Source organism: Schistocerca gregaria, chromosome 11, assembly GCF_023897955.1.
Source record: "Schistocerca gregaria isolate iqSchGreg1 chromosome 11, iqSchGreg1.2, whole genome shotgun sequence".
In the NCBI taxonomy this organism is placed as follows: Eukaryota; Metazoa; Arthropoda; class Insecta; order Orthoptera; family Acrididae; genus Schistocerca; species Schistocerca gregaria.
In genome coordinates, this window is record NC_064930.1 from 113,662,966 (window position 1) to 113,689,184 (window position 26,219).

The 26,219-nt window shown below is 47.0% G+C and overlaps 1 protein-coding gene across 1 annotated transcript in view; it reads left to right on the forward strand.

Annotated features, from left to right (window-relative positions):
• Window positions 1–26,219, forward strand: part of LOC126295230 (uncharacterized) — a 2,305,622-nt gene that overhangs the window by 392,808 nt on the left and 1,886,595 nt on the right. Inside the window, exons 4-6 of the mRNA XM_049987579.1 lie at window positions 5,424–8,239; window positions 23,108–23,325; window positions 24,579–24,777. Coding sequence (XP_049843536.1) covers window positions 5,458–8,239; window positions 23,108–23,325; window positions 24,579–24,777 — 3,199 coding nt within the window. The 5' untranslated portion in view covers window positions 5,424–5,457. The remainder of the gene's footprint in view (window positions 1–5,423; window positions 8,240–23,107; window positions 23,326–24,578; window positions 24,778–26,219) is intronic.

The window sequence follows — 26,219 nt, forward strand, 5'->3', positions numbered from 1 at the left end:
GTAAATATACGTATGAGCTACAATAACAGCTGCTGTCCCAACAGCCACCACAAAACCTATGTAGAAAAATATGTACGCCTTGCATATGTGTAGTCTGTCTGTAAAGAGCGAACAGCGCCTTTGGTGGGGAAACCATGGATGAAGGGCATCAGACGGATACCACATTCCTTGACTTCTGTGAAGCGTTTGACTCGGTGCCCCAGTGCAGACTCCTAACTAAGGTACCAGCATATGGGATTGGTTACCAAGTATGTGAGTGGCTCGAAGCCTTCTTAAGTAATAGAACCCAGTACGTTGTCCTCGATGGTGGGTGTTTATCGGAGGTGAGGGTATCATCTGGAGTGCCCCAGGGAAGTGTGGTAGGTCGCTGTTGTTTTCTATCTACATAAATGATCTTTTGGACAGGGTGGATAGCAATGTGCGGCTGTTTGCTGATGATGCTGTGGTGTACGGGAAGGTGTCGTCGTTGAGTGACTGTAGGAGGATACAAGATGACAGGATTTGTGATTGGTGTAAAGAATGGCAGCCAATTCTAAATATAGATAAATGTAAATTAATACAGATGAATAGGAAAAAGAATCCCATAGTGTTTGAATACTCCACAGTCACGTCGATTAAATATTTGCAGAGCGATATGAAGTGGGACAAGCATGTAATGGCAGATGTGGGGAAGGTGGATAGTCGTCTTCAGTTGATTGGTAGAATTTTGGGAAGATGTGGTTCATCTGTAAAGGAGACCGCTTATAAAACACTAATTCGACCTATTCTCGAGTACTGCCGAGCGTTTGGGATCCCTATCGGGTCGGATTGAGGGAAGACATAGAAGCAATTCAGAGGCGGGCTGCTAGATTTGTTACTGGTGGGTTTGATCGTCACGCGAGTGTTACGGAAATGCTTCAGGAACTCTGGTGGGAGTCTCTGGATGAAAGGAGGCGTTCTTTTCGTGAATCGCCACTGAGGACGTTTATAGAACCAGCATTTGAGGCTGACTGCAGTACAATTTTACTGCCACCAACTTATATTTCGCGGAAAGACCACAAAGATAACATAAGGGAGATTGGGGCTCGTACAGAGGCATATAGGCAGTCATTTTTCCCTCGTTCTGTTTGGGAGTGGAACAGGGAGAGAAGATGCTAGCTGTGGTACGAGGTACCCTCCGCCACGCACCGTATGGTGCATTGCGGAGTATGTATGTAGATGCAGATGTAGAAGTGACCTTTCCCGGAAGAACGGTGCCACCGGCCTACAGGGGCACCCAAAATCTGTTGCCCGTTACCTGTCTAGAGGCGTAGATCGGCGTGCAGTGATGTAAGTCGTTTCTGTTCGTGGGATCTTAGTTGCCAGTGTCAGTGAGTTAACTTTGTATACTTACTGGTGTACTTCTACGTATGGTAGTGATGGATAATCGTCTAGCATTGCAAGAAAATGCGCAGGATACGAAGAAGAGGGGGTATTTGGGGAGTAACGAGTCTTCGGTCGTCTCTAATGTTATTACAGCTTGTATTGAAGAGGCGACCCAAAAGGAAATGTTGGCTAATATTACCAGTCCCAATCAAAGGGCTGCAATTTATGCAAACGTCAGTCTCACCTAATAGGACGCATAAAGCAGGAACGCGAAAATAATCCGCATGGTTTACTGGAATCATGACGAAGAAAAACTAATAATTTTGGGAGGAAACCCATCGTTACCGACAGTTTCAAAATCACGTAAAACCTTTGATGCTTGTGGAACACTAAATCTCTATCTCGGCCACTGTTCATCTGATTCTGAGACATATTGCTTAAAACATGTGCGCAATAGCTATTCTAAACACTGTTGAAATTTCCTCCGAAACATGTACACCGATTCTGAACTTCAAAGCAAAAAGCTTCACATACGAGGTGCGTTCAGAGATTACTTTTTATTTTTTTGGTAAGAATTTTTTTTTAAATCTACAGTAATACTATCCTCTTCAACATATTCTCTACTGACGCCAGTGCTTTTTCCAGTTCCCGAAACAGTTTAGGAACTGTTTCTTCGGGATAGTTTAAAGGTCTCTTAACTGTGCATTTTTAATCTCATCCATGCTTGTAAAACCGCTGTTCTTTAAGGCCTGCTTTGAAATGTTTATAGCACTTGTCTGCCATTGGTTTACTCATAACAGGCTCACCAAAAACAGTATTTACCATGTCTAAAAATTTCGTACACTTTATTCCATTCTTATAACAAAATTTAATACAGATTCTCTAATTTATTTTTATAGAAAACAAATAACGGTTGATGCTACCAACAGCTGACAACACGGTTAATACCCAGTATGCATAACATTGTACACATAATTTTGAGGCATGCTTACGAAGACAGTGACAAAAAAGTAGTGCAAATCGGACTAATACAGCACACAAAATTATAAATTCCTGGTTACTTTTTAAACACCTATCGTGTTGCAAGAACTGTTAAGTTTCAATGCAGTGCTTCAAAGAAAACTTCTGCCTTTTAGTAGAAACACAAAATAAGAACAAGCCTTAAATTCTACAGACTGATTGCGTTATATGGGGTTCGTTTTACGAATAGCAATAGAGGAACATACATTCACATGAACAGGCATTTGGTTCTATGTGTGTAGTGGAATCCTGACTACCGTTCTTATTTTAATATTATTTAATCTATAATTATATTCCAACAAATAAGCCCTCGGTCAGAAATATTAAGTCAAAATTGACCTGGTTTCGACGCTACTATGGGCGTCGTCTTCAGAATTAGACTATCTGGTCTAAAACATATTAGGTATATAGTACATTAATAAAATTAAAGTTTGTACTGACTGGAAAATATGCAGTACTTACAAGTCACATATTAAAAAAAGATCTGAGCCGGAAAGGCGACGTCATGAACAGTTGTTAGTTATGACATACAAGAAAACAGCAAAGATGTGACAGGAAAACAACGTTTCGGTAAAGTGCATGAGGAAATCCGAATCAAAGATCAAGCAATGGCTTTGTACAGTCGAAAAAGTTTTTATTTCGCAGCTGCTGCTGTTCGTCGAGAATGAGGTCCATCATGACGAGTGAGATGTTTGAAAATCTCAAATTCTTCTAAGACATCTAACCTACGCCCCTTCTTTTCGGTATGCAGTTTACCGAAATGTTTTCCTGTCACACCTTAGCTGTTTTCTTGTATGTCATAAGTAACGTTTTTTACGTTACAAAATGTATCTCTATTTAAAGCAGATAAATATGTAACTTCACCCTGTTATTCTTAATGCTTACGTTATGCCTGAATCAGCTTTATCCCAATTTAATGAGTCTAATTTTGAATGTACAGTAGCCTAGTTGTTTCTGCGGCTACTTGATGGCGCTCGTAGCAACACCGTGTTTACTTGCCCACACTTTCTAAAGTGGGCACCTCAGTCTCGTTGCACCCTTGTCCACAGTACGAGAAGCCCTTAGCGGCTCGCCATCTCACAACTGTCCATGACATCGCCTTTCCGGCTCAGATCTTTTTTTAATATGTGACTTGTAAGTATTGCATCCTTTCCAGTGAGCACAAACTTTAATTTTATTAATGTACTATATACCTAATATGTTTTAGACCAGATAGTCTAATTCTGAAGACGACGCCCATAGTAGCGTCGAAACCAGGTAAATTTTGACTTAATATTTCTGACCGAGGGCTTATTTGTTGCCACGGTCACTGAACCTTAACAGCTATGTTCAAAGTTTTAATCTATAATGTTCTGTTTCGGAAGTAGTTTTGGTGTTTTGTTTTCCTTACGGTCTTGATGCTTTTGTGTAAAAATGAACGCAGGCGAGACGTATCTGTGTACGGCGTCGCCACAGGCTTAAAGCGGGCGCCGCGGCAGGGCCGTTCCTACGTTGTGGAAGAGCCTGTAGAGGCGCCCTGTGACGTAGCTGGGTGGGCAGACTGGGGACTCGCTCTTCAGTTTAGCGACACACTATGTGTTTGTTGGGCCTACTGTTTGTGATGGATAAAACTACATGAATTGTTCAATATATACTACTGGCCATTAAAACTGCTACACCAAGAAAAAATGCAGATGATAAACTCGTATTCATTGGACAAATATATTATACTACAACTGACATGTGATTACGTTTTCACCCAATTTTGGTGTATAGATCCTGAGAAATCAGTACCCAGAACAACCACCTCTGGCCGTAATAATGGCCTTGATACGCCTGAGCATTGAGTCACACACAGCTTGGATGGCGTGTACAGGTACAGCTGCCCATGCAGCTTCAACATGATACCACAGTTCATCAAGAGTAGTGACTTGGGTATTGTGACGAGCCAGTTGCTCGCCCACAATTGACCAGACGTTTTCAATTGGTGACGGGTGTGGAGAATGTGCTGGTCAGGGCAGCAGTCGAACATTTTCTGTATCCAGAAAGGCCCGTACAGGATCCTCAACATGCGGTCGTGCATTATCCTGCTGAAATGAAGGGTTTAGCAGGGATCGAATGAAGGGTAGACCCACGGGTCGTAACTCATCTGAAATGTAACGTCCACTATTCAGAGTGCCGTCAGTGAGAACAAGAGGTGACCGAGACGTGTAACTGATGGCACCCCACACCATCACGCCGGGTGATACGCCAGTATGGCGATGACGAATACACGCTTCCAATGTGCGTTCACTGCGATGTCGCCAAACACGGATGCGACCATCGTGATGCTGTAAACAGAACCTGGATTCATCCGAAAAAATGACGTTGTGCCATTCGTGCACCCAGGTTCGTCTTCGAGTACACCAGAGCAGCGTCAAGAGTAACCGCAGCCACGGTCTCCGACCTGACAGTCCGTGCTGCTGTAAACGTCGTCGAACTGTTCGTGCAGATGGTTGTTGTCTTGCAAACGTCCCCATCTGTTGACTCAGGGATCGAGTCGTGGCTGCACGATCCGTTACAGCCGTGCGGATAAGATGCCTGTCATCTCGACTGCTAGTGATACGAGGCCGTTGGGATCCAGCACGGCGTTCCGTATTACCCTCCTGAAGCCACCGATTCCATATTCTGCTAACAGTCATTGGATCTCGATCAACGCGAGCAGCAATGTCGCGATATGATAAACCCCTAAGCGATAGGATACAATCCGACCTTTATCAAAGTCGGAAATTTGATGGTAGGCATTTCTCATCCTTACACGAGGCATCAGAACAACGTTTCACCAGGCAACGCCGGTCAACTGATGTTTGTGTATGAGAAAGCGGTTGAAACGTTAGCACGTTGTAGGTATCGCCACCGGCGCCAACCGTGTGTGAATGCTCTGAAAAGCTGATCATCTTCTTCCTGTCGGTTAAATTTCGCGTCTGTACCACGTCATCTTCGAGGTGTAGCAATTTTAATGGCCAGTAGTGTATGTAGCAGTATAGAGGCGTAGTGTGTGTGAAATAATGTTGAAGTGACGCTGCTTTCGTTGTTTCCAGGCGTGGATAACGCACGGAGAACCTGGAGCGACGCATGGACGGCGCCGGCAGGGATAGCGGAGGGGCAGCGCCACTGACGCACACGTCGACGTCGCCTCCATCTGCGACACAGCATCCCGGACCGCCGACTGACGTCACACGCCACGGCGAACCTACCGAAAAGGCAGCCAGCGCCGACGACGTTTCGACCCCCGAGTCGGGGAACTGTGGCGAACCAGAGAAAAACCCAACAGCACGTGAAGGCAGGGTCGGTGGAGACGCGCGAGACGTTTCGCTGGCAGACGTCAGTCAACCTCAGGCAGACGTTACAGACGGCGGCGTGTTTACAGTCCCGCCTTTCGGCTACTACCTCCGCCGGAAGACTGCGTTCGTCAACGTCGAGAGGATTAAGAGATTCCTCGCCAGCTCTTTGGAGTCGTCGTCGGAGGAGGGGGAAAGTGTCGGTGTCGGTGCTTCGTCCGAGCAAAACAAAGGTGCAAATTCAGACGGTGGTGCTCAAGAAGAAGTTGGTGCTGCCAGAGTGAGTGTTAGTGGTGATCAGGAAACACAAGCTGGCTCCCAGAGTGGGTTGCCGACACAAGACCCAACTGACAGAAATTCGGGCACATTTGGAGAAAACAGACATTTGGCAGGTGGTATAGGTACTGATACTGAATCGTACAGAAATTCTGGATCAGTTAATGGTCGTGATTCCCAGCTTACTGAAAGTGGGACTCAGAGTGAAAAGCTCGTAGGTGAAACGATAAGAGTAGTCGTCACTGAACGGAGCTTCCAAGAAGCTTCGTGTGTAGAGAAGGAGACTACCCTCTCTGAAAAGGTTGGTGCAATTGGGAGCTGCAATAGTCCTGAAGAACGTCAATCTGGCAGTAGGGACTCTGCTGAAAGTACATCTTCTGCCAGTGCTACAGCTGAAAGAGGAGAAGAACTGAAATCTAGAAATAGCAGTACAGCTAGTATTGGAAGTGAAAAGGAGCCTGTGTTCCCAACTGCTGGACAAGAAGATACACCCAAAGGAGATCAGGTCCAACAGCAGCCAGCCCATAGAGGGTCTATCTCCTCGCCAGAAAACAGTCCAGAGGCATCCACACCTGCAACTGGCGCTCTGGTTTCGGCCTTGAAGAATGGCAAGAAGAAGCTGGTGAAGAGGGTGTCATTTGCGGATGAAGGATCAGACAGGAAATCCCTGGTCGAAGAGTTTGAACTCAGGGAAGAACCAGTGAAGCAGCAAGAAAAGAGGGAAAAGCCCTCGCCTCCACCACGGACTGTACCGGCTCCTGCACCGCGTACCGAGAAGCCGAGTCCGGAAACCGCTAGCGGTCGGCCACAGCGTCTGGTGCTCCAGAAGACTGAAGAGGGAGTTGCTAGGCTGGTGAGAGTAACTTGGCTCGACAGTTCCAGCCAAGGAAAGGCGAAGAAGAGGGAGGGAGAACCGGAGCTCCAGGCATCGAAACCGCAAGAGAGATTAGTGTCCGAAGAGACGCGAGGTCCGTCCAGTCAGCAGACGGGGACAGTGGATGGTGAGGTCGCTGCAGAGCTTCCGACGTCTCCGGCGAGGATCTTCGTATTTCCAGATCAGTCCACTTCGAGTCATCCCCAGGACCCTGGCCCTTCGGGAGGTATCTGGAGGCAAGACGGCACACCCTCCAGCGACGACGTCTTCTTGTCGCCAACCGAGGAGGCTGCATTTGCCTCCAGTGGCAGACCGTTCAGTAGCTTTGTCAGTTCTGCCCTCACTGACAGACCAGCAGAGCCCGAACCAGTGGATGTCTTGTCTGCGGGAGACAGCGTAGTGTCCATTTCTGACTCGAGCAGGGCCAGCGACTTTGGAGAAAGCCTTGACACAGGTAGTGCTTCTGGGTACCCCTCCAGCAGTGACAGTGCTTTTGTTGATCTCGCACCAGCAGAAGATCCAGAGGACGAGGAAGGAGAAGAGGATAGTGAGGCTGTTGATCAACAGTGGCAGCAAGACAGCAGTTCTGGGAGCAGTGACGACGAATTTGATGAAATCAGTGGGTGCCCCGAGGAGCCGGTGACACAGGTTGATCCGGTTTTAGCAGTAAGTGGAGACCCCAAACCTGATGTACTACTGGAAAGAGAATTTTGGAGTGAAGCAAGTGTTGTCGAAGACAGATCTGTGCATCCGTCTCTGAGGCAGGACAGTGTGGTTGGATCTGAGCAGAGATACTGTCCCGTGGAGAATGGCGGCTTGAATAGTGGTTTGTCTCCTGGTGCTACTCCCTTGGCAGTTAAGGAAGTACTTCTTTCAGGAGTAGTCAAGAGCGAAACTGGAGCAGCTGCCTCTTACCTCACTGAAGTAGAGCAGGTTGGTTATAGTGGCTTCACTTTAGACGGGAAGGCAGTTGACTGTGTTTCGAGTCAAGAGAGGTGCATCACACTAAACTACGTGAGCTTGGAGGCGGAGAAAGGTCGCGAAGTGAGTGTCAGGGACCAGGATTTTGGTGGAGGAAAGGCCGGCGTAGAGAGACACGACAGTTCGCAGCTGCCGCCCACACCACCACCCAGCCCAGTAGAGGGCGAGGAGTGGGAGGGCGCACCAAAGGGCGACCCTCCAAGGGCAGGCCCTCCGAGGGCGTACCGTCTGCCGCAGGAGCAGGGGGTTCTAGATAAGCAGTGCCTCAGAGAGGCATCCACAACGGGGTCCAAGGGCTCCAAAGAACAGTCTGCCGGAATCTTGCCAATACCGGAGGAAGGAGGTGAGGACGGGGGGAGAGAGAAGAGGATCGAGGAACCAGACACTGAGAGGGATGAAAACTGTGCGAAGCAACGACCAGAAGAGGGACAGCTCACGAAGCAAGGTAAGGCGACAGGCTATTTCTCTGTAGTAGATATGTCGTTACGATCTAAAATTTGGAACTTCGTGGCAGATCTAAACCGCTCTACATCATCATCATCTTCCTTCCCAGTAATGAGGAGTCGACATTCTTGGTAAGTCTTCTCCATTTCACTAAGTTTGTCCATTTTCCTCAGTTCTATAATTTCCATTTCCTTAGAGGGCCGTAGACACGTGTTCACAGGTAGTTGCCGTGTTTCTTGACTTCCGCAAGGCGTTCGATACAGTTCCCCACAGCCGTTTAATGAACTGTGTGATTGGATTGAAGAGTTCCTAGATAACAGAACGCAGCATGTCATTCTCAATGAAGAGAAGTCGTCCGAAGTAAGAGTGATTTCAGGTGTGCCGCAGGGGAGTGTCGTAGGACCGTTGCTATTCACAATATACATAAATGACCTTGTGGACAACATCGGAAGTTCACTGAGGCTTTTTGTGGATGATGCTGTGGTATATCGAGAGGTTGTAACAATGGAAAATTGTACTAAAATGCAGGAGGATCTGCAGCGAATTGACGCATGGTGCAGGGAATGGCAATTGAATCTCAATGTACAGAAGTGTAATGTGCTGCGAATACATAGAAAGATAGATCCCTTATAATTTAGCTACAAAATAGCAGGTCAGCAACTGGAAGTAGTTAATTCCATAAATTATCTGGGAGTACGCATCAGGAGTGATTTAAAATGGAATGATGATATAAAGTTGATCGTCGGTCAAGCAGATGCCAGACTGAGATTCATTGCAAGAATCCTAAGGAAATGCAATCCGAAAACAAAGGAAGTAGCTTACAGTACGCTTGTTCGCCCACTGTTCGAATACTGCTCAGCAGTGTGGGATCCGTACCAGATAGGCTTGATAGAAGAGATAGAGAAGATCCAACGGAGAGCAGCGTTACGGAGATGATGGTTAAACTCAAGTGGAAGACTCTGCAGGAGAGACGCTCCGTAGCTCGGTACGGGCTTTTGTTGAAGTTTCTAGAGCATACCTTCACCGAGGAGTCTATCGCTCCCTCCTACGTATATCTCGCGAAGGGACCGTGAACATAAAGAGAGATTACAGCCCACGCAGAGGCATACCGACAGTTTTTCTTTCCACGAACAATACGAGACTGGAATAGAAGGGAGAACCGATAGAGGTACTCAAGGTACCCTCCGCCACACACCGTCTGGTGACTTGCGGAGTATAGATGTAGGTGTTCCTTATGGAAGTTCTCACATACACAGTTCATCCTTCTTCATGTTGGATTTTGTCTTCCTCTGTCATCTTCTTTTTACCTTTCTGTTGCCAACATACAGTACCCTCCATATATTTGGAAACACCGTACAGCGTATTAAAACGAAGCAAGATCGTGTGAGTCATTGGTTAGAATACGGAATAATATGATTAAATAACAATTGCATGGGGGCTTAATTAAAATGCAATAATTTTAGTAGCTGTGTGTTGTAATGGTACTGGAATTACGCAACCATTACGGCACCTCACCTGAACCTCTCGATGCCAGCAATATTCTACTGTGTTTCTGTAAAGTAGTTAACATATTTCTGAGACAACATTCAGATTTGATGTCATTAATGTAGAAGTACTTTGATACGTCGATATGTTTGTATTGCAATGATATTATTCTTATGTGTATTCTTTCTTTTGTCACTATGATCTTTGACGTACTTGTAACTCTGAAGTTTTGGCCGCGTAACCGATTATTAGTTAGAGAGTCGGACCTTGAGAAAATCAAGTCGTGGATGTCATGTTGGAAAGACGCATAAAGTAGTCAGCTTATAAAATGTGAACTTTAACAGTGAGGAAGATGTTTTCAAGTATGTTTTGTATTGTGAAGTGTTACGCGATATTGCAACAAAAACAAGAAAACGGAACTGTAACTTAAATTCGGAGTGCTGATTACTTTTTTACATCACCATTGTGCTAACTTTGAAAGGTTTAATCTTCAAGAACGGTTTGTGAAGCGCATCTACAAAACTTTTGAATACAGCAGAATAAAACCTAGGCCTCTTTGCATCCGAGCTTGGAACCATAACCGCCTAGATTTTCGACGATTGAGCCATGATTATACAACGATACCAGCGTGGGAAACTCGAAAAGATGAGTGCCTAGTTTATTCTTTATTACATGAAACGACTTTATTAACTGTGGTCTAATGACACCTGCCACTTAGCAACTTCGTTGTTTGCCCGAAAATGCAGTATTTAGCAGCATGAGAAACACCACAATCATCATTAAATTTTGACCTTTGTTGTGGTAGGGTTGTTAGGGTGTCCGGTTACGAAATCTGGTAACCGGTTCGCCCTGGGTAGTATTTGCACGCACTCTGACTGCATAAAATAACAATAAAGAATGAACGGAAATTTCTGTTAAAAAAACTGATTAATTAAGTCCCCTGCAACTATAAAAGCTACGAAACAACAAAGCACAAGTGTAACTGTCCTGTGTGTGGTAGTGTGATTCAACGTACATGTATCTGGGACGGTTCTTCCTCAATACGACAAGATATTTTAAACACCGTTTACAATGAACTAATCGAAAAACCAGAAATACTATAATTGCACATAGAAGCCAGAATTACAAGTCTAATACATGAACATGACCCAGATGCTTTGTTGGCTGAACCTGAGACCAAGAGGCATTGTCATTAAATAAATCTGAATTTTTTTTTTACCTCAATATATATTGACGAAAAATACACTGTGATCATTGCAGCATCTTCCATCTATACATTACACTAACCGAATAGCATCTACTCTCTCGCCCAATAGAACAACAAATGCACACGACATCCTCTCAACTAGCACTGCCCACGGCAACCTCTGACCTACTACTGCACCAGTGGAGGCGGCGGAATAACAGTCTTTGGCGCAATCTCTGGCGCTGTGGCTCAGTGTAGCCACCTTTCACAATTAGTAATAACAGTTACAGTATATTGTAAGATAATTGCTGTACATTTGCTTACATATTGGTACTGCTTAGCTCCGTGTAAATTGTCTTTACCTGTCCAAGCAGTTTTAATAAATATACGAGAAATCGCCAGTAGACGGCACTGAGACGCCGTCCTAAACCCGCAGGGCAGAACAAGTAGTGGGAATTGTGGAAGGGGGTCAGAATGAGCGGCTGTCAGTTACACTCCAATCATAACATTTCATTTAGTTGTCCAGACATTACAGCGCAAATTCTAAGCCTGACTGTCGACAGAAAACGACTTTAATTCTAAAACGGCTGAAGGCCCATGATTTCATGATTTAAATACAACTGCTATATATATATATATATATATATATATATATATATATATATATATATATATATATATATATAGGGTGTTACAAAAAGGTACGGCCAAACTTTCAGGAAACATTCCTCACACACAAATAAAGAAAATATGTTGTGTGGACATGGGTCTGGAAACGCTTAATTTCCATGTTAGAGCTCATTTTAGTTTCGCCAGTATGTACTGTACTTCCTCGGTTCACCGCCACATGTGTGGGCTGACGAGAATCCGCACGCAATTGTGCAATCACGTCATCAACACAGATATTCTCTGAACGTTTGGGCAGGCACTGTCGGTGATCTCTCGATTGGGCCCCATGTTCTTCCACCTACGCTCAATGGAGCACGTTATCATGATCTCATACGGGATACTCTACCTGTGCTGCTAGAACATGTGCCTTTACAAGTACGACACAACATGTGGTTCATGCACGATGGAGCTCCTGCACATTTCAGTCGAAGTGTTCGTACGCTTCTCAACAACAGATTCGGTGACCGATGGATTTGTAGAGGCGGACCAATTCCGTGGGCTCCACGCCGTCCTGACTTCAACCCTCTCGACTTTCATTTATGGGGGCATTTGAAAGCTCTCGTCTACGCAACGACGGTACGAAATGTAGAGACTCTTCGTGCTCGTATTGTGGACGGCTGTGATACAATACGCCATTCTCCAGGTCTGCATCAGCGCATCAGGGATTCCGTGCGTCGAAGGGTGGATGCACGTATCCTCGCTAACGGACGACATTTTGAACATTTCCTGTAACAAAGTGTTTGAAGTCACGCTGGTTCGTTCTATTGCTGTGTGTTTCCATTCCATGATTAATGTGATTTGAAGAGAAGTAATAAAATGAGCTCTAACATGGAAAGTAAGAGTTTCCGGACACATGTCCACATAACATATTTTCTTTGTTTGTGTGTGAGGAATGTTTTCTGAAAGTTTGGCCATACCTTTTTGTAACACCATATATATATATATATATATATATATATATATATATATATATATATATATATATATATGCTGACATAGAAGGCTCTAGACTTTCACCTTAAATAGTATTTAAGGCTAAGACTTCATATTATAGTGGGCAAACTCGTTCATCCTTGGGAACTAGTTCCCTGCTGATCGTTCGTTTTTGGGAACCGTTCATTTTTGCTCGTTCGCCGTTCACTTGTGCTTTGTACATGGTTCTCATCAAAAACTGAAAACTGGTAGTGTAGGTGACTGAAGGATGGAGGGCAGCAAGAGGGGGCACTTGCCTCCCCCCTGCAGTACAGAGTTTTTATTCGGTACGTAATTCCTACACACTTTTAGAAGTAATTTTTTGTGATTCTGCAGAACCTCTCGCTTACCCAACCGTAGCCATGTGTGGCTGATCGCAGGGGAATGATATAGGGTGGCGCACGGAAAACCGGCCCCGAGTACAGAATGCTCGCCAGTTATGGACGACGTGTTGCCCGTTACGAGCAGATACAACAAACAGACAAACATGTAATAATTAGGCAGTGAAGAAATTAGAAGCTATTGCAAGCAACAATTGCGAAACAATCGATGACGATGTGTAGAGAGCTGGAGAAGAGAACTAGAAAATCTCACGCGACGCGCATGTAGTCTTGTAAACCTGTTGGTGGCTCTTTCCCAACTTTATAGACCACAAGTGTCTTGTATAAAATTCTTCGTTTAGACTTCCACTACATAGCTATGCTACGTTGTAAACAGTAATCGTTTACACCCTATATATACTTCACGTTGTCCCTGAGTTCGTAGGCGAAGTAGAGACTTTATGGAAGTATAAAATAAAATGTGGTTTTCTCATACATGAGTCACACGCTTAGTAAAAATTAGGTTATTATGTTGCGTTATTAAAGTTAATGCAGCAATAATAATAATAATAAAGTTACAGTAATAAAGTTTTTTGTTTGAAAGCTCCTTCCGAACACATGTTTTTGAGATGATAAGTGTATACGATTTTATGGCAATGTATGTCTTTTCAAATGGAGAGGCACGGGTTTTCCTACTGAGCCAAAATGATGCACAACCCATTTTTTTTTTGTTCAAAAAAAACAAACTAGCAGGTAATGCAACAACGAAACTTAGAAATAATTAGAGCCTTCCTAGTTGTGATGTTTTGTGTATGAAAGATACACGAAAATCGTTTTGTATGAATTTTCTTACACTAAAAATTAAGCAAACTATTGAAAGTTAGCTACTAAATCAAGTCGATGAAACCAAAAAATATATGCATTACAAAAAAAACTTTCCTTGTTATAAGCAAGTATTCTGCTGTTCATCGATATAACGAAGTGAGCTGATATGCCCTTTTGTTACCTGAAAAGACGTACCTATTACATACAAAGTTATTTTTACGTACTTTACGTAACTATAAAATACTTTTTAATTACGGGTCGTGGACGCTCAATAGCCAGAACTAAAAGTGCAAGATCAGTTTGGAACACATGTAAAATGGGCGAGCGCAGTGAACGGAACGAACAGCTGGATGCTGAAGTGACCAGGGGCAGTTGGCAGTGGAGCTCAGACAGGCGGTCGTGGCGAAGAAGGGCGAGGGAGGCCGAGGCTGAGGCGAGCACGCGACCGAGGCTGGAACGAGAACTGACCAAGTGACCGCCGCGACCGAAGTGAACTATGAACCGATCGTTCCTTGGAATTCGTTCCTCGGTCCTTTCGTTCATCTTGGTGAACCGTTACTTTGCACCCGTTCGTTCGCGAAGTACCCATCCCTACTTCATACGTAAGGATCCAAATTTAAAAAAGCGGCTGAAGCCCCATCATTTTATGGACAACACAACTACAATAAATTATCAATAGGCAGAAGGCCCACAGCTTATCTAGAAAGAATGTAATATTTGAAAAGTAAGAGCCTTAAAATTTAAATCGGCTGAGGGCCCATGCTTTTAAAAACAATACACTACAATAAATTTTCAACAGGCAGAACGCCCAAGCTTTATCTTCAGACAATGTTAAGACTTGCCCAATTTAGAAAAACTTACTTTTAAAACGGCTGAAAGCCTTTGTTTTTAAAAACACAATTACAAGCATACAATTTCCAACCATCGGCTATGAGCCATTAAAAATATACAATTAAACGCTAATAAGAAAGCAGTGGAGCCAATGGCGCTCAGAAGTTTGCAGGGAGCTCGGTCTGCCCTTGAAATTATAACGTTCGCTTAGGTGAGACAAGAAGCTAGGCCAACTGTACTCGATCCTCCGGCAACTCAACCGAGAGACAGTCAGGGACCCACTGACAAGACTACTTGCTGACCACTGACCAGAATTCCAAAGCCAAAAACGTTACAGATATAGCCGTACACAACCAAAAGTACATTAAGGTCAAAAATTACACACCATGTTGGACAGTGACAACAGGTGAGGAAAGGACACTGCCTGAATTTATGTCAGTGTTTAGGGCAGGTAACCGGAACACTAATGGCCACAAGGCAGAACATTCCGCTGGTGCACTCGAATATCGAAGCGACAAATATAATTAATTGGAACACATGGCAGCTAAATCTTCACCGACTCTAACACTTGCTGTTGCTCCCAGGAATATCGCCAACAGCGAATCACCGACCAAGGGCACAACATGAACAGATGTTGCTTCAGTAATTAAATCACCACTCTACTTTGATGTCCTGGGTCGGTGAGTCACGAACCTCGCAGCACTCAAAAACTCCGGCACTGCGTAGAGACCGCCGCGTGGAGAGCTGTTAGCTGATCCGCTCCAACCGATCGACTCACTGCCAGTACGCCGACAACATTTAAAACACGTTGTGAGTGGAAATGACACCAGCTACACGCACTGTCTGACAGAAACGTGCACGAAGACTTGAACGACATCCAGCAGCGGCTGTGCAATCACGAAGACAAATCGGGAGTCGATTCACAGACAGCCAACCCATAAGCGATTAGCGAGCCAATTCATTTCGTCCAGTAGGGCGACCGACCTACGATCCACGAAGACTGTCCCCAGCTATGGTAATGTGTGTGGTGGCGAAGGTCGGGTGAGCCACGGAGAGCGATGCCTCACTGCTGCTCCTACCTGACCGAACTGGTGCCGTGTTCCAACTCCGCGACTGGCAGGTCCGAACTGCCCTCCTGGCACGTTCCAACTGAATTCACGACAGACTACAACCGGGAAGTAATAGCAGTGCAGCACAGACAACACGTGATGGCTATATCGATAGGTGCTGCTGCTGCCGCTAATGGGCAGACGAAGCAGCAACTCAGTGACAGAATTTCAGAATTTTTGAAACATACCTAACCCACTTTCTGACACTTTTGAGTGGGTGTATTGAGACTGACTATCTCTGCTATTAGTGCTACAGAAGGGGTTTATAAATGCATGCAAACAATATGTTTGTTCCGCTACTTTGTGCACTATATGAAAAGTCGGCCTGTTAGCCTCTCTGGTATTTTGCCAGAGAGTTGCCCGTCCCTAGCCACGTGGAGGCGGGCCGCTGCTACTAGAAGAAACCACTCCATTGTACTACTCTTCTATTCCCCCCACCACCATACCGAACTAACTACAACTACTAGCTACTACAACTCAAGACTTAAACAACGTAGTATTTACATATTTACAATTGCACATTAGATCTGAAGCGCATTTACCCTCTCCCAAGGCAGGCTCGCTGGGCCTCCCTTGGGATTTTATTCACTAGTTTTGCGAAATTTCTAAATAATTCGCCATCTGTTAGTATAACATTTATGTCCCTTGTCTGGAGAAGCTGTCTCTCAACTGAGGCAGTCTGTTCATATATTGGACACTCAACCACTGTGTGTTCTGGCGATCCTACGTGGGCTCCACACTCCGGTGTTGGCTATTTACCTATTTTATGCAGGTACGTGGGGTAGGGGCCGTGGCCTGTGAGGAAGTGGACTAGGCCCTGTGAGGGCTTCATTATCTTGTTCCTTAGTCTTTCCCTTACTGTGGGTAGAAACCCGTGGACTCTACGGCCTGTACTGGACCCATCCCATTCGTCCTGCCAAATGTCGAGCATTTTTTCTCGGATGGATTTGACGCTAGCCAGAGTGACCATTATATTTTCCACCATGTCAATGTTTTGTTTGCGCAGCCAGTAGGAGGCTGCGTGCTGCCTTATTATCAGATCTAGTGGACATAGACCCATAATTACCAACAGTGCATCTGTTGGACTTGTGTTGAATGCACCAATGCATCTCAACAGAACGTTCCTCTGTATTCACCTGACAGCAGCCGCAGGCTTCACCAGAGCTAGCCTGTGGGCCCACACACTGGATGCGTGCCCTACTATAGGTGCCAATATACTGTTATGATAGATATTTATTGCCTTTGACGGCAGATGAAACCTTCTTTGTCCTATCGACATTATCTTGTTGAACAGAGCTAAGGACTTTGTCGCTACTTGCTCAATATGCGGAATGAAGCTCCAATTCTCATCTACACTCCTGGAAATGGAAAAAAGAACACATTGACACCGGTGTGTCAGACCCACCATACTTGCTCCGGACACTGCGAGAGGGCTGTACAAGCAATGATCACACGCACGGCACAGCGGACACACCAGGAACCGCGGTGTTAGCCGTCGATGGCGCTAGCTGCGCAGCATTTGTGCACCGCCGCCGTCAGTGTCAGCCAGTTTGCCGTGGCATACGGAGCTCCATCGCAGTCTTTAACACTGGTAGCATGCCGCGACAGCGTGGACGTGAACCGTATGTGCAGTTGACGGACTTTGAGCGAGGGCGTATAGTGGGCATGCGGGAGGCCGGGTGGACGTACCGCCGAATTGCTCAACACGTGGGGCGTGAGGTCTCCATAGTACATCGATGTTGTCGCCAGTGGTCGGCGGAAGGTGCACGTGCCCGTCGACCTGGGACCGGACCGCAGCGACGCACGGATGCACGCCAAGAGCGTAGGATCCTACGCAGTGCCGTAGGGGACCGCACCGCCACTTGCCAGCAAATTAGGGACACTGTTGCTCCTGGGGTATCGGCGAGGACCATTCGCAACCGTCTCCATGAAGCTGGGCTACGGTCCCGCACACCGTTAGGCCGGCTTCCACTCACGCCCCAACATCGTGCAGCCCGCCTCCAGTGGTGTCGCGACAGGCGTGAATGGAGGGACGAATGGAGACGTGTCGTCTTCAGCGATGAGAGTCGCTTCTGCCTTGGTGCCAATGATGGTCGTATGCGTGTTTGGCGCCGTGCAGGTGAGCGCCACAATCAGGACTGCATACGACCGAGGCACACAGGGCCAACACCCGGCATCATGGTGTGGGGAGCGATCTCCTACACTGGCCGTACACCTCTGGTGATCGTCGAGGGGACACTGAATAGTGCACGGTACATCCAAACCGTCATCGAACCCATCGTTCTACCATTCCTAGACCGGCAAGGGAACTTGCTGTTCCAACAGGACAATGCACGTCGGCATGTATCCTGTGCCACCCAACGTGCTCTAGAAGGTGTAAGTCAACTACCCTGGCCAGCAAGATCTCCGGATCTGTCCCCAATTGAGCATGTTTGGGACTGGATGAAGCGTCGTCTCACGCGGTCTGCACGTCCACCACGAACGCTGGACCAACTGAGGCGCCAGGTGGAAATGGCATGGCAAGCCGTTCCACAGGACTACATCCAGCATCTCTACGATCGTCTCCATGGGAGAATAGCAGCCTGCATTGCTGCGAAAGGTGGATATACACTGTACTAGTGCCGACATTGTGCATGCTCTGTTGCCTGTGTCTATGTGCCTGTGGTTCTGTCAGTGTGATCATGTGATGTATCTGACCCCAGGAATGTGTCAATAAAGTTTCCCCTTCCTGGGACAATGAATTCATGGTGTTCTTATTTCAATTTCCAGGAGTGTAGATATACCCCTAGGTAACGGGTATATCTCTGTCGCGACACCGCCTGGCCATTAATTCTGTCTGTTGGGTCCCTATTTAACTTGCCTTTTAAGAGGATATATAGCGATTTTTGTGGTGCAATAGACATTTTAGTCTTCTCACACCAGTCAGTCAACAGTCCAACAGCGAGTCGTGATCTGTGTTCGATCACATTGCGAGTGTCACCTCCCACTAGAATTGCGAGATCGTCCTCATAAGCAACGACACCCAGAACTGCAGTCTCTCCCTGCAGAACGTTCAACAATGTTTCCATGGTGATATCCCAGAAAATGGGACCACACACCGATCGCTGGGGACAACAAGCAGAGATAACACCTGATGGCTATATCGATAGGTGCTGCTGCTGCCGCGAATGGGCAGACAAAGCAGCAACTCAGTGACAACAAAAATTGAGACTAACATAACGAGGTGGCAACACCAAAAAAGAAAATGAAAGTAAGTGATGGCACGAGCGTGAATCACACACGGCCCAAGTGAGACTCTAGGTATAGCTACGTTGTTTACAGTACTGTTCTATCATAGTTCCGTTTGTATTGCGGCAGGGTGTCCCACGAAAGAACACAGCGTAAGTAATTGAAAATTGCCCCAAAGTTCCAGATTCTTTTTGATTCATGGGAAGAGATTATCAATTTGTACTGAGAAGGCAATAGCGTCCGACAGATTTCAGAGAAACTAAAGCTTTCCGTCAGCAGAGTTGTCGAGACCATATACATGCACCTAAAGTATGTCTTGGAGAAAGACAGGGATCCCAGATATACGAGTATATCCCGATTTTGTGAGAACTGTGTGAAGTGTCTAGAGGATCAGAAGATTTGGAGAAATATGGAATGGCTTCATCAGTCCTCCAAGTGGAACTCAGTCGATTTACTGTGTGGGAAGTTGATCAGCAGGAACATCCGGACACAGGGAAATAATGAGGGGGGGGGGGGGTGGCAAACTTGTGTCAGATGCTGCAGGGTATTGTAGAGGATAGCTACCATGCCTTCTCACGACTTGCCCAGTTTTCTCTACCGAGCGAGGTGGCGCAGAAGTAGCACACTGGACTCGCATTCGGGAGGACGACGGTTCAATCCCGTCTGCAGCCATCCTGATTTAGGTTTTCCGTGATTTCCAAAAATCGTTTCAGGCAAATGCCGGGATGGTTCCTTTGAAAGGGCACGGCCGATTTCCTTCCCAATCCTTCCCTAACCCGAGCTTGCGCTCCGTCTCTAATGACCTCGTCGTCGACGGGACGTTAAACACTAACCGCCACCACCACCACCACCAGTTCTCTCTCTTACGAACGAAAAAATGGCCGACATAGAAATAAGTGTCCAAGGAGTAGAAGAGCAACTGAAATCACTCAACAGAGGAAAGTACACTGGACCTGACGGGATACCAATTAGATTCTACACAGAGTACGCGAAAGAACTTGCCCCCCTTCTAACAGCCGTGTACCGCAAGTCTCTAGAGGAACGGAAGGTTCCAAATGATTGGAAAAGAGCACAGGTAGTCCCAGTCTTCAAGAAGGGTCGTCGAGCAGATGTGCAAAACTATAGACCTATATCTCTGACGTCGATCTGTTGTAGACTTTTAGAACATGTTTTTTGCTCGTGTATCATGTCATTTCTGGAAACCCAGAATCTACTCTGTAGGAATCAATACTGATTCCGGAAAGAGCGACCGTGTGAGATCCAACTCCCTTTCTTTGTTCATGAGAACCAGAAAATATTAGATACAGGCTCCCAGGTAGATGCCATTTTCCTTGACTTCCGGAAGGCGTTCGATACAGTTCCGCACTGTCGCCTGATAAACAAAGTAAGAGCCTACGGAATATCAGACCAGCTGTGTGGCTGGATTGAAGAGTTTCTAGCAAACATAACACAGCATGTTGTTCTCAATGGAGAGACGTCTACAGACGTTAAGGTAACCTCTGGCGTGCCACAGGGGAGTGTTATGGGACCATTGCTTTTCACAGTATATATAAATGACCTAGTAGATAGTGTCGGGTGCCAGGTTGAGATTCAGTGGGAGAGTCCTTAGAAAATGTAGTCCATCAACAAAGGAGGTGGCATACAAACCACTCGTTCGACCTATACTTGAGTATTGCTCATCAGTGTGGGATCCGTACCAGGTCGGGTTGACAGAGGAGATGGAGAAGATCCAAAGAAGAGCGGCGCGTTTCGTCACACGGTTATTTGGTAACCGTGATAGCGTTACGGAGATGTTTAACAAACTCAAGTGGCAGACTGCAAGAGAGGCGCTCGCTCTGCATCGCGGTGTAGCTTGCTCGTCAGGTTTCGAAAGTGTGCGTTTCTGGATGAGGTATCGAATATATTGCTTCCCCCTACTTATACCTCCCGAGGAGATCACGAATGTAAAATTAGAGAGATTCGAGCGCGCACGGAGGCTTTCCGGCAGACGTTCTTCCCGCGAACCGTACGCGAGTGGAACAGCAAAGGGAGGTAATGGCTGTGGCACGTAAAGTGCCCTACGCCACACACCGTTGGGTGGCTTGTAGAGTATAAATGTAGATGTAGATTCTCTCGTTTGTGATCATATCTACGTCGTCGACGCCACGAATTCTTCTTAACATTGTCCTTTAAGACACGTCCATTGCCTTACAATGTTCCTTAATTACTCCCCATACCTCTGCTCGATACAGCATTGTGGAGGTAAATATTGGGGCAACCTATGTTCTTTCTGTGAGGATAGGAATCGTACCAGTGATGTCTTTTCATCCCGAATTTAAATTCCGCTCTTGGAGATTTCTTTTATTTCCGTCATCGCTTCTTCTATGGAAAGATTGAACAGTACTGGCCGCTCTTCGTTGGATCTTGCCTGTCTCGTAAGTGTGCTAGAATGACGAAAAGGCTCAAGTGTCGGTCTAAAAGGTCTTTTATAATCCATTTCTTTCGTGGATAGCCGGCCGCGGTGCCCGAGCGGTACTAGCAGCATCAGTTCGGAACCGCGCGACTGCTCCGGTCGCAGGTTCGAATCCTGCCTCGGGCATGGATGTGTGTGATGTCCTTAGGTTAGTTAGGTTTAAGTACACTACTGGCCATTAAAATTGCCACATCACGAAGATGACGTGCTACACATGCGAAATTTAACCGACAGGAAGAAGATGCTGTGATATGCAGATGATTAGCGTTTCATAGCATTCACACAAGGTTGGCGCCGGTGGCGACACCTACAACGAGCTGACACGAGGAAAGTTCCCACCCAATTTCTCATACACAAACAGCAGTTGACCGTCATTGCCTGGTGAAATGTTGTTGTGATGCCTCGTGTTAGGAGGAGAAGTGCGTACCATCAGGTTTCCGATTTTAACAAAGGTCGGATTGTAGCCTATCGCGATAGCGGTTTATCGTATTGCGACATTGCTGCTCGCGTCGGTCGAGATCCAATGACTGTTGGCAGAATATGGAATCGGTGGGTTCAGGAGGGTGATACGGAACGCCGTGCTGGATCCCAACGGCCTCGTATCACTAGCAGTCGAGATGACAGGCATCTTATCCGCACGGCTGTAACGGATCGTGCATCCACGTCTCGATCCCTGAGTCAGCAGATCGGGACGTTTCCAAGACAACAGCCATCTGCACGAACAGTTCGACGATGTTTGCAGCACCACGGACTATCAGCTCGGAGACCACGGCTGCGGTTACCCTTGACGCTGCATCACAGACAGGAGCGCCTGCGATGGTGTAAGAGACGACGAACCTGGGTGCACGAATGGCAAAACGTCATTTTTTCGGATGAATCCAGGTTCTGTTTACAGCTTCACAATGGTGTCGCATCCGTGTTTGGCGACATCGCAGTGAACGCACATTGGAAGCGTGTATTCGTCATCGCCATACTGGCGTGATGGTATGGGGTGTCATTGGTTACACGTCTCGGTCACCTCTTGTTCGCACTGACGGTACGTTGAACAGTGGACGTTACATTTCAGATGTGTTACGACCCGTGGCTCTACCCTTCATTCGATCCTTGCGAAATCCTACATTTCAGGAGGATAATGCACAACCGCATGCTGCAGGTCCTGTACGGGCCTTTCCGGATACAGAAAATGTTCGACTGCTGCCCTGGCCAGCACGTTCTCCAGATCTCTCACCAATTGAAAAGGTCTGGTCAATGGTGGCCGAGCAACTGGCTCGTCACAATATGCCAGTCACTTCTCTTGATGAACTGTGGTATCGTGTTGAAGCTGCATGGGCAGCTGTACCTGTACACGCCATCCAAGCTCTGACTTAATGCCCAGGGTATGAAGGCCAAAGGCGGTTGTTCTGGGTACTGATTTCTCAGGATCTATGCACCCTAATTGCGTGAAAATGTAATCACATGTCAGTTCTACTGTTATATATTTGTCCAATGAAGACCCGTTTATCATCTGCATTTCTTCTTGGTGTAGCGATTTTAACGGCCAGTAGTGTAGTTCTATGCAGGCATTCCATTTTTGATGTCTGTGGCCGGTTAATCTGAGACAGTGTAGTAATTTATCGCAATGTATGTAATCGATCATTAACACTTCTTCTCGCATATCGGTATTCAGCTATACGGGATACACGAAATTGAGACATCTATGCCTGGGTGTCTTTCGTGGTACCATTGGACCTGCTGAAGTTTCAGCGGTCGACCTCACCTGAACCTGAACCCATGCTGTGTTTGGGTTTTGCAGAGCAGTCTACGCCGTCGTCATCGCCGCCGCCAGAGACAGACCCGACGAACGCCGCCGTCTCCACCGTGCTCGTCCTGACGAAAGACGAAGTCTATCCGGAGGAAGGCGAACGGGAAGAAGCAGGAATAGAAGACAGGTACCCTCAAGAGGGAGTGCAGTCTAGCGAAGAAGTCACAGCCGCTGGAGACGCCCCAACACCCCGAAGACCTCAGCAACAGGTGAGTGTAAACGACAGTTTAACTAAGTCTGCAGGCTTTCGTGGCCGTTAGTGAAGTTAAAATCTTGTAGGTTATTGGGCCGCGTCATGTTTCGTCTAAAATGTTCGACGTTTCGACCCCTCTGCTGTGCTGGTATCTTTCTCAGGATCTTCTGGTGTCCGCTACTGCTAGAACACTGTCCTTTCTTTCAGGAGTGCTAGTTCTGCAAGGTTCGCAGAAGAGCTTCTGTAAAGTTTGGAGGGTAGGAGACGGATACTGGCAGAAGTAAAGCTGTGAGTACCGGACGTGAGTCGTGCTTCGGTAGCTCAGTTGGCAGAGCACTTGCCCGCGAAAGGCAAAGGTCCCGAGTTCGAGTCTCGGTCGGGCACACAGTTTTAATCTGCCAGGAAGTTTCATATCAGCGCACACTCCGCTGCAGAGTGAAAATCTCATTCTGGAAACATCCCCCAGGCTGTGGCTAAGCCATGTCTCCGCAGTATCCTTTCTTTCAGGAGTGCTAGTTCTGCAAAGTTCGCAGAAGAGCTTCTGTAAAGTTTGGAAGGTAGGAGACGGATACTGGCAGAAGTAAAGCTGTGAGTACCGGACGTGAGTCGTGCTTCGGTAGCTCAGTTGGCAGAGCACTTGCCCGCGAAAGGCAAAGGTCCCGAGTTCGAGTCTCAGTCGGGCACACAGTTTTAATCTGCCAGGAAGTTTCATATCAGCGCACACTCCGCTGCAGAGTGAAAATCTCATTCTGGAAACATCCCCCAGGCTGTGGCTAAGCCATGTCTCCGCAGTATCCTTTCTTTCAGGAGTGCTAGTTCTGCATGTTTCGCAGAAGAGCTTCTGTAAAGTTTGGAAGGTAGGAGACGAGGTACTGGCAGAAGTAAAGCTGTGAGTACCGGGCGTGAGTCGTAAGCTGTGAGTACCGGGCGTGAGTCGTGCTTCGGTAGCTCAGTTGGTAGAGCACTTGCCCGCGAAAGGCAAAGGTCCTGAGTTTGGGTCTGGCACACAGTTTTAATCTGCCAAGAAGTTTCATATCAGCGCACACTCCGCTGCAGAGTGAAAATCTCATTCTGGACTGTCAGAGACAGTTTATCATTTGCATTTCCGCTTGGTGTAGCAATTTTAATGGCCAGTAGTGTAAATGACAGCATAAGGTCGGGTGTTTGCTGGATAACCCTGATCCTTCGTGTCCTGTGGTGTAGAACAGGTCAGCTGGTGGGCGTTGCGGTTTTCACGAGTTTGGGTTACTGGAGAGGGCGTGTCCGCAGGTGGAGGAGAGCAGCGCAGCCGAGACGTCCGGCGGGGAGATGCCGGGCTCTCCGGAGGGCGAGGCCGAAGTGCCGCTGCAGAGGGCGCTGGACCACATCGAGCAGCTGCAGCAGAACCTGTCCACCAGGCTCAGCCCCGGCGCCGTGCAGGCCATCCGCGCAGAGCTCAAGGGCGCCAGCGCCGCCGCCTCGCCCTCCGGTAAGTCTCGCACACAAGCAGCCGAGGGAAAACGGGCAAGCAGGCAAAGCTGTTCATCACCTAAAACGTAGTCGCCCCTAACAATATGAAATCTCATGTCCATTATAGTTATCCGGGCTGTTATGCCGTGGTCGGTTGGTGAATTCTGTGTCAATTCCCACCGTTTCGTCCCCGTCTCCGGGAGACATCTTCAGGGGGCTCCGTAGCTCGATGCAAGGTCCAACACACCCACTGGTTTCCTACTGACTGCCGCTAAATTCCGTGTCCGAGGCGTGACGTCACGTGTTTTGGAAACATCAGTGCAACTGGCCGCTGTCCGCTGCCGTCGATCGCCGTTGCAAAAAAAAAAAAAAAAAAAAAAAAAAAAAAATGGTTCAAATGGCTCTGAGCACTATGGGAATCAACTGCTGAGGTAATCAGTCCCCTAGAACTTACAACTACTTAAACCTAACTAACTTAAGGACAACACACATCCATGCCCGAGGCAGGATTCGAACCTGCGACCGTAGCGGTCGCCGTTGCCATCACCCAGTGGTGGACGGGTGGTAGACGTCTTCTTCAACACCGGCGTCCATCTACCGTTTAATTTCAACCCCCCTCCTTTCGGTTGAAATTATTAGGGTGTTTGGCGATTTCGGTTGCCTCCCTGTAGAGCCTTCCGTAATATCCGCTTGTGTTCGCTAGTACTTGCGTCTCCTCGAAACGAATATGGTGGTTACCTGGCTAGGAAGAATGCTGCGCAACAGCTGATCGTTCCGTTTCTCCTCTGCTACAATCGCCCTTGTGCTCTTCCAAACGTTTATAAACAGAAGCGGGGTGTTATCAAGACGTTAGCGGACAGAGCTAGAAATACTTGTGAACCTGAGTAACTCGACGCTGACATGGAACATCTCCACAATTCACTAACGAAGAACGGATATTCGTCCGCCGAAATAAAACGTGCGTTGAGACAGCCACGCAGAAATCATAGTGACGTACAGGCTACTGCAAAATCTAAGGTATTCCTGTCGTTTTTTAAAAAAATGTAACGGAAAGAATAGGGAGGATCTTGACGAAGCGGAATATTACCGTAATTTACAAGCCCACCAGGAAGATACAGGACTACTTTAAGCCTACCAAGGACGCTCGGAAACCACTGGAAAAAGTTGGAGTGTATAGGATCCCATGCAGCTGTGGATATGTTTATGTGGGTTCCACTAAAAGAACTGTTTCAGCCGGCCGGTGTGGCCGTGCGGTTCTAGGCGCTTCAGTCTGGAATGGCGTGACCGCTACGGTCGCAGGCTCGAATCCTGCCTCGGGCATGGATGTGCGTGATGTCCTTAGGTTAGTTAGGTTTAAGTAGTTCTAAGTTCTAGGGGACTGGTGACCACAGATGTTAAGTCGCATAGTGCTCACAGACGTTTGAACCATTTGAACCAACCCGAGGCAGGATTCGAACCTGC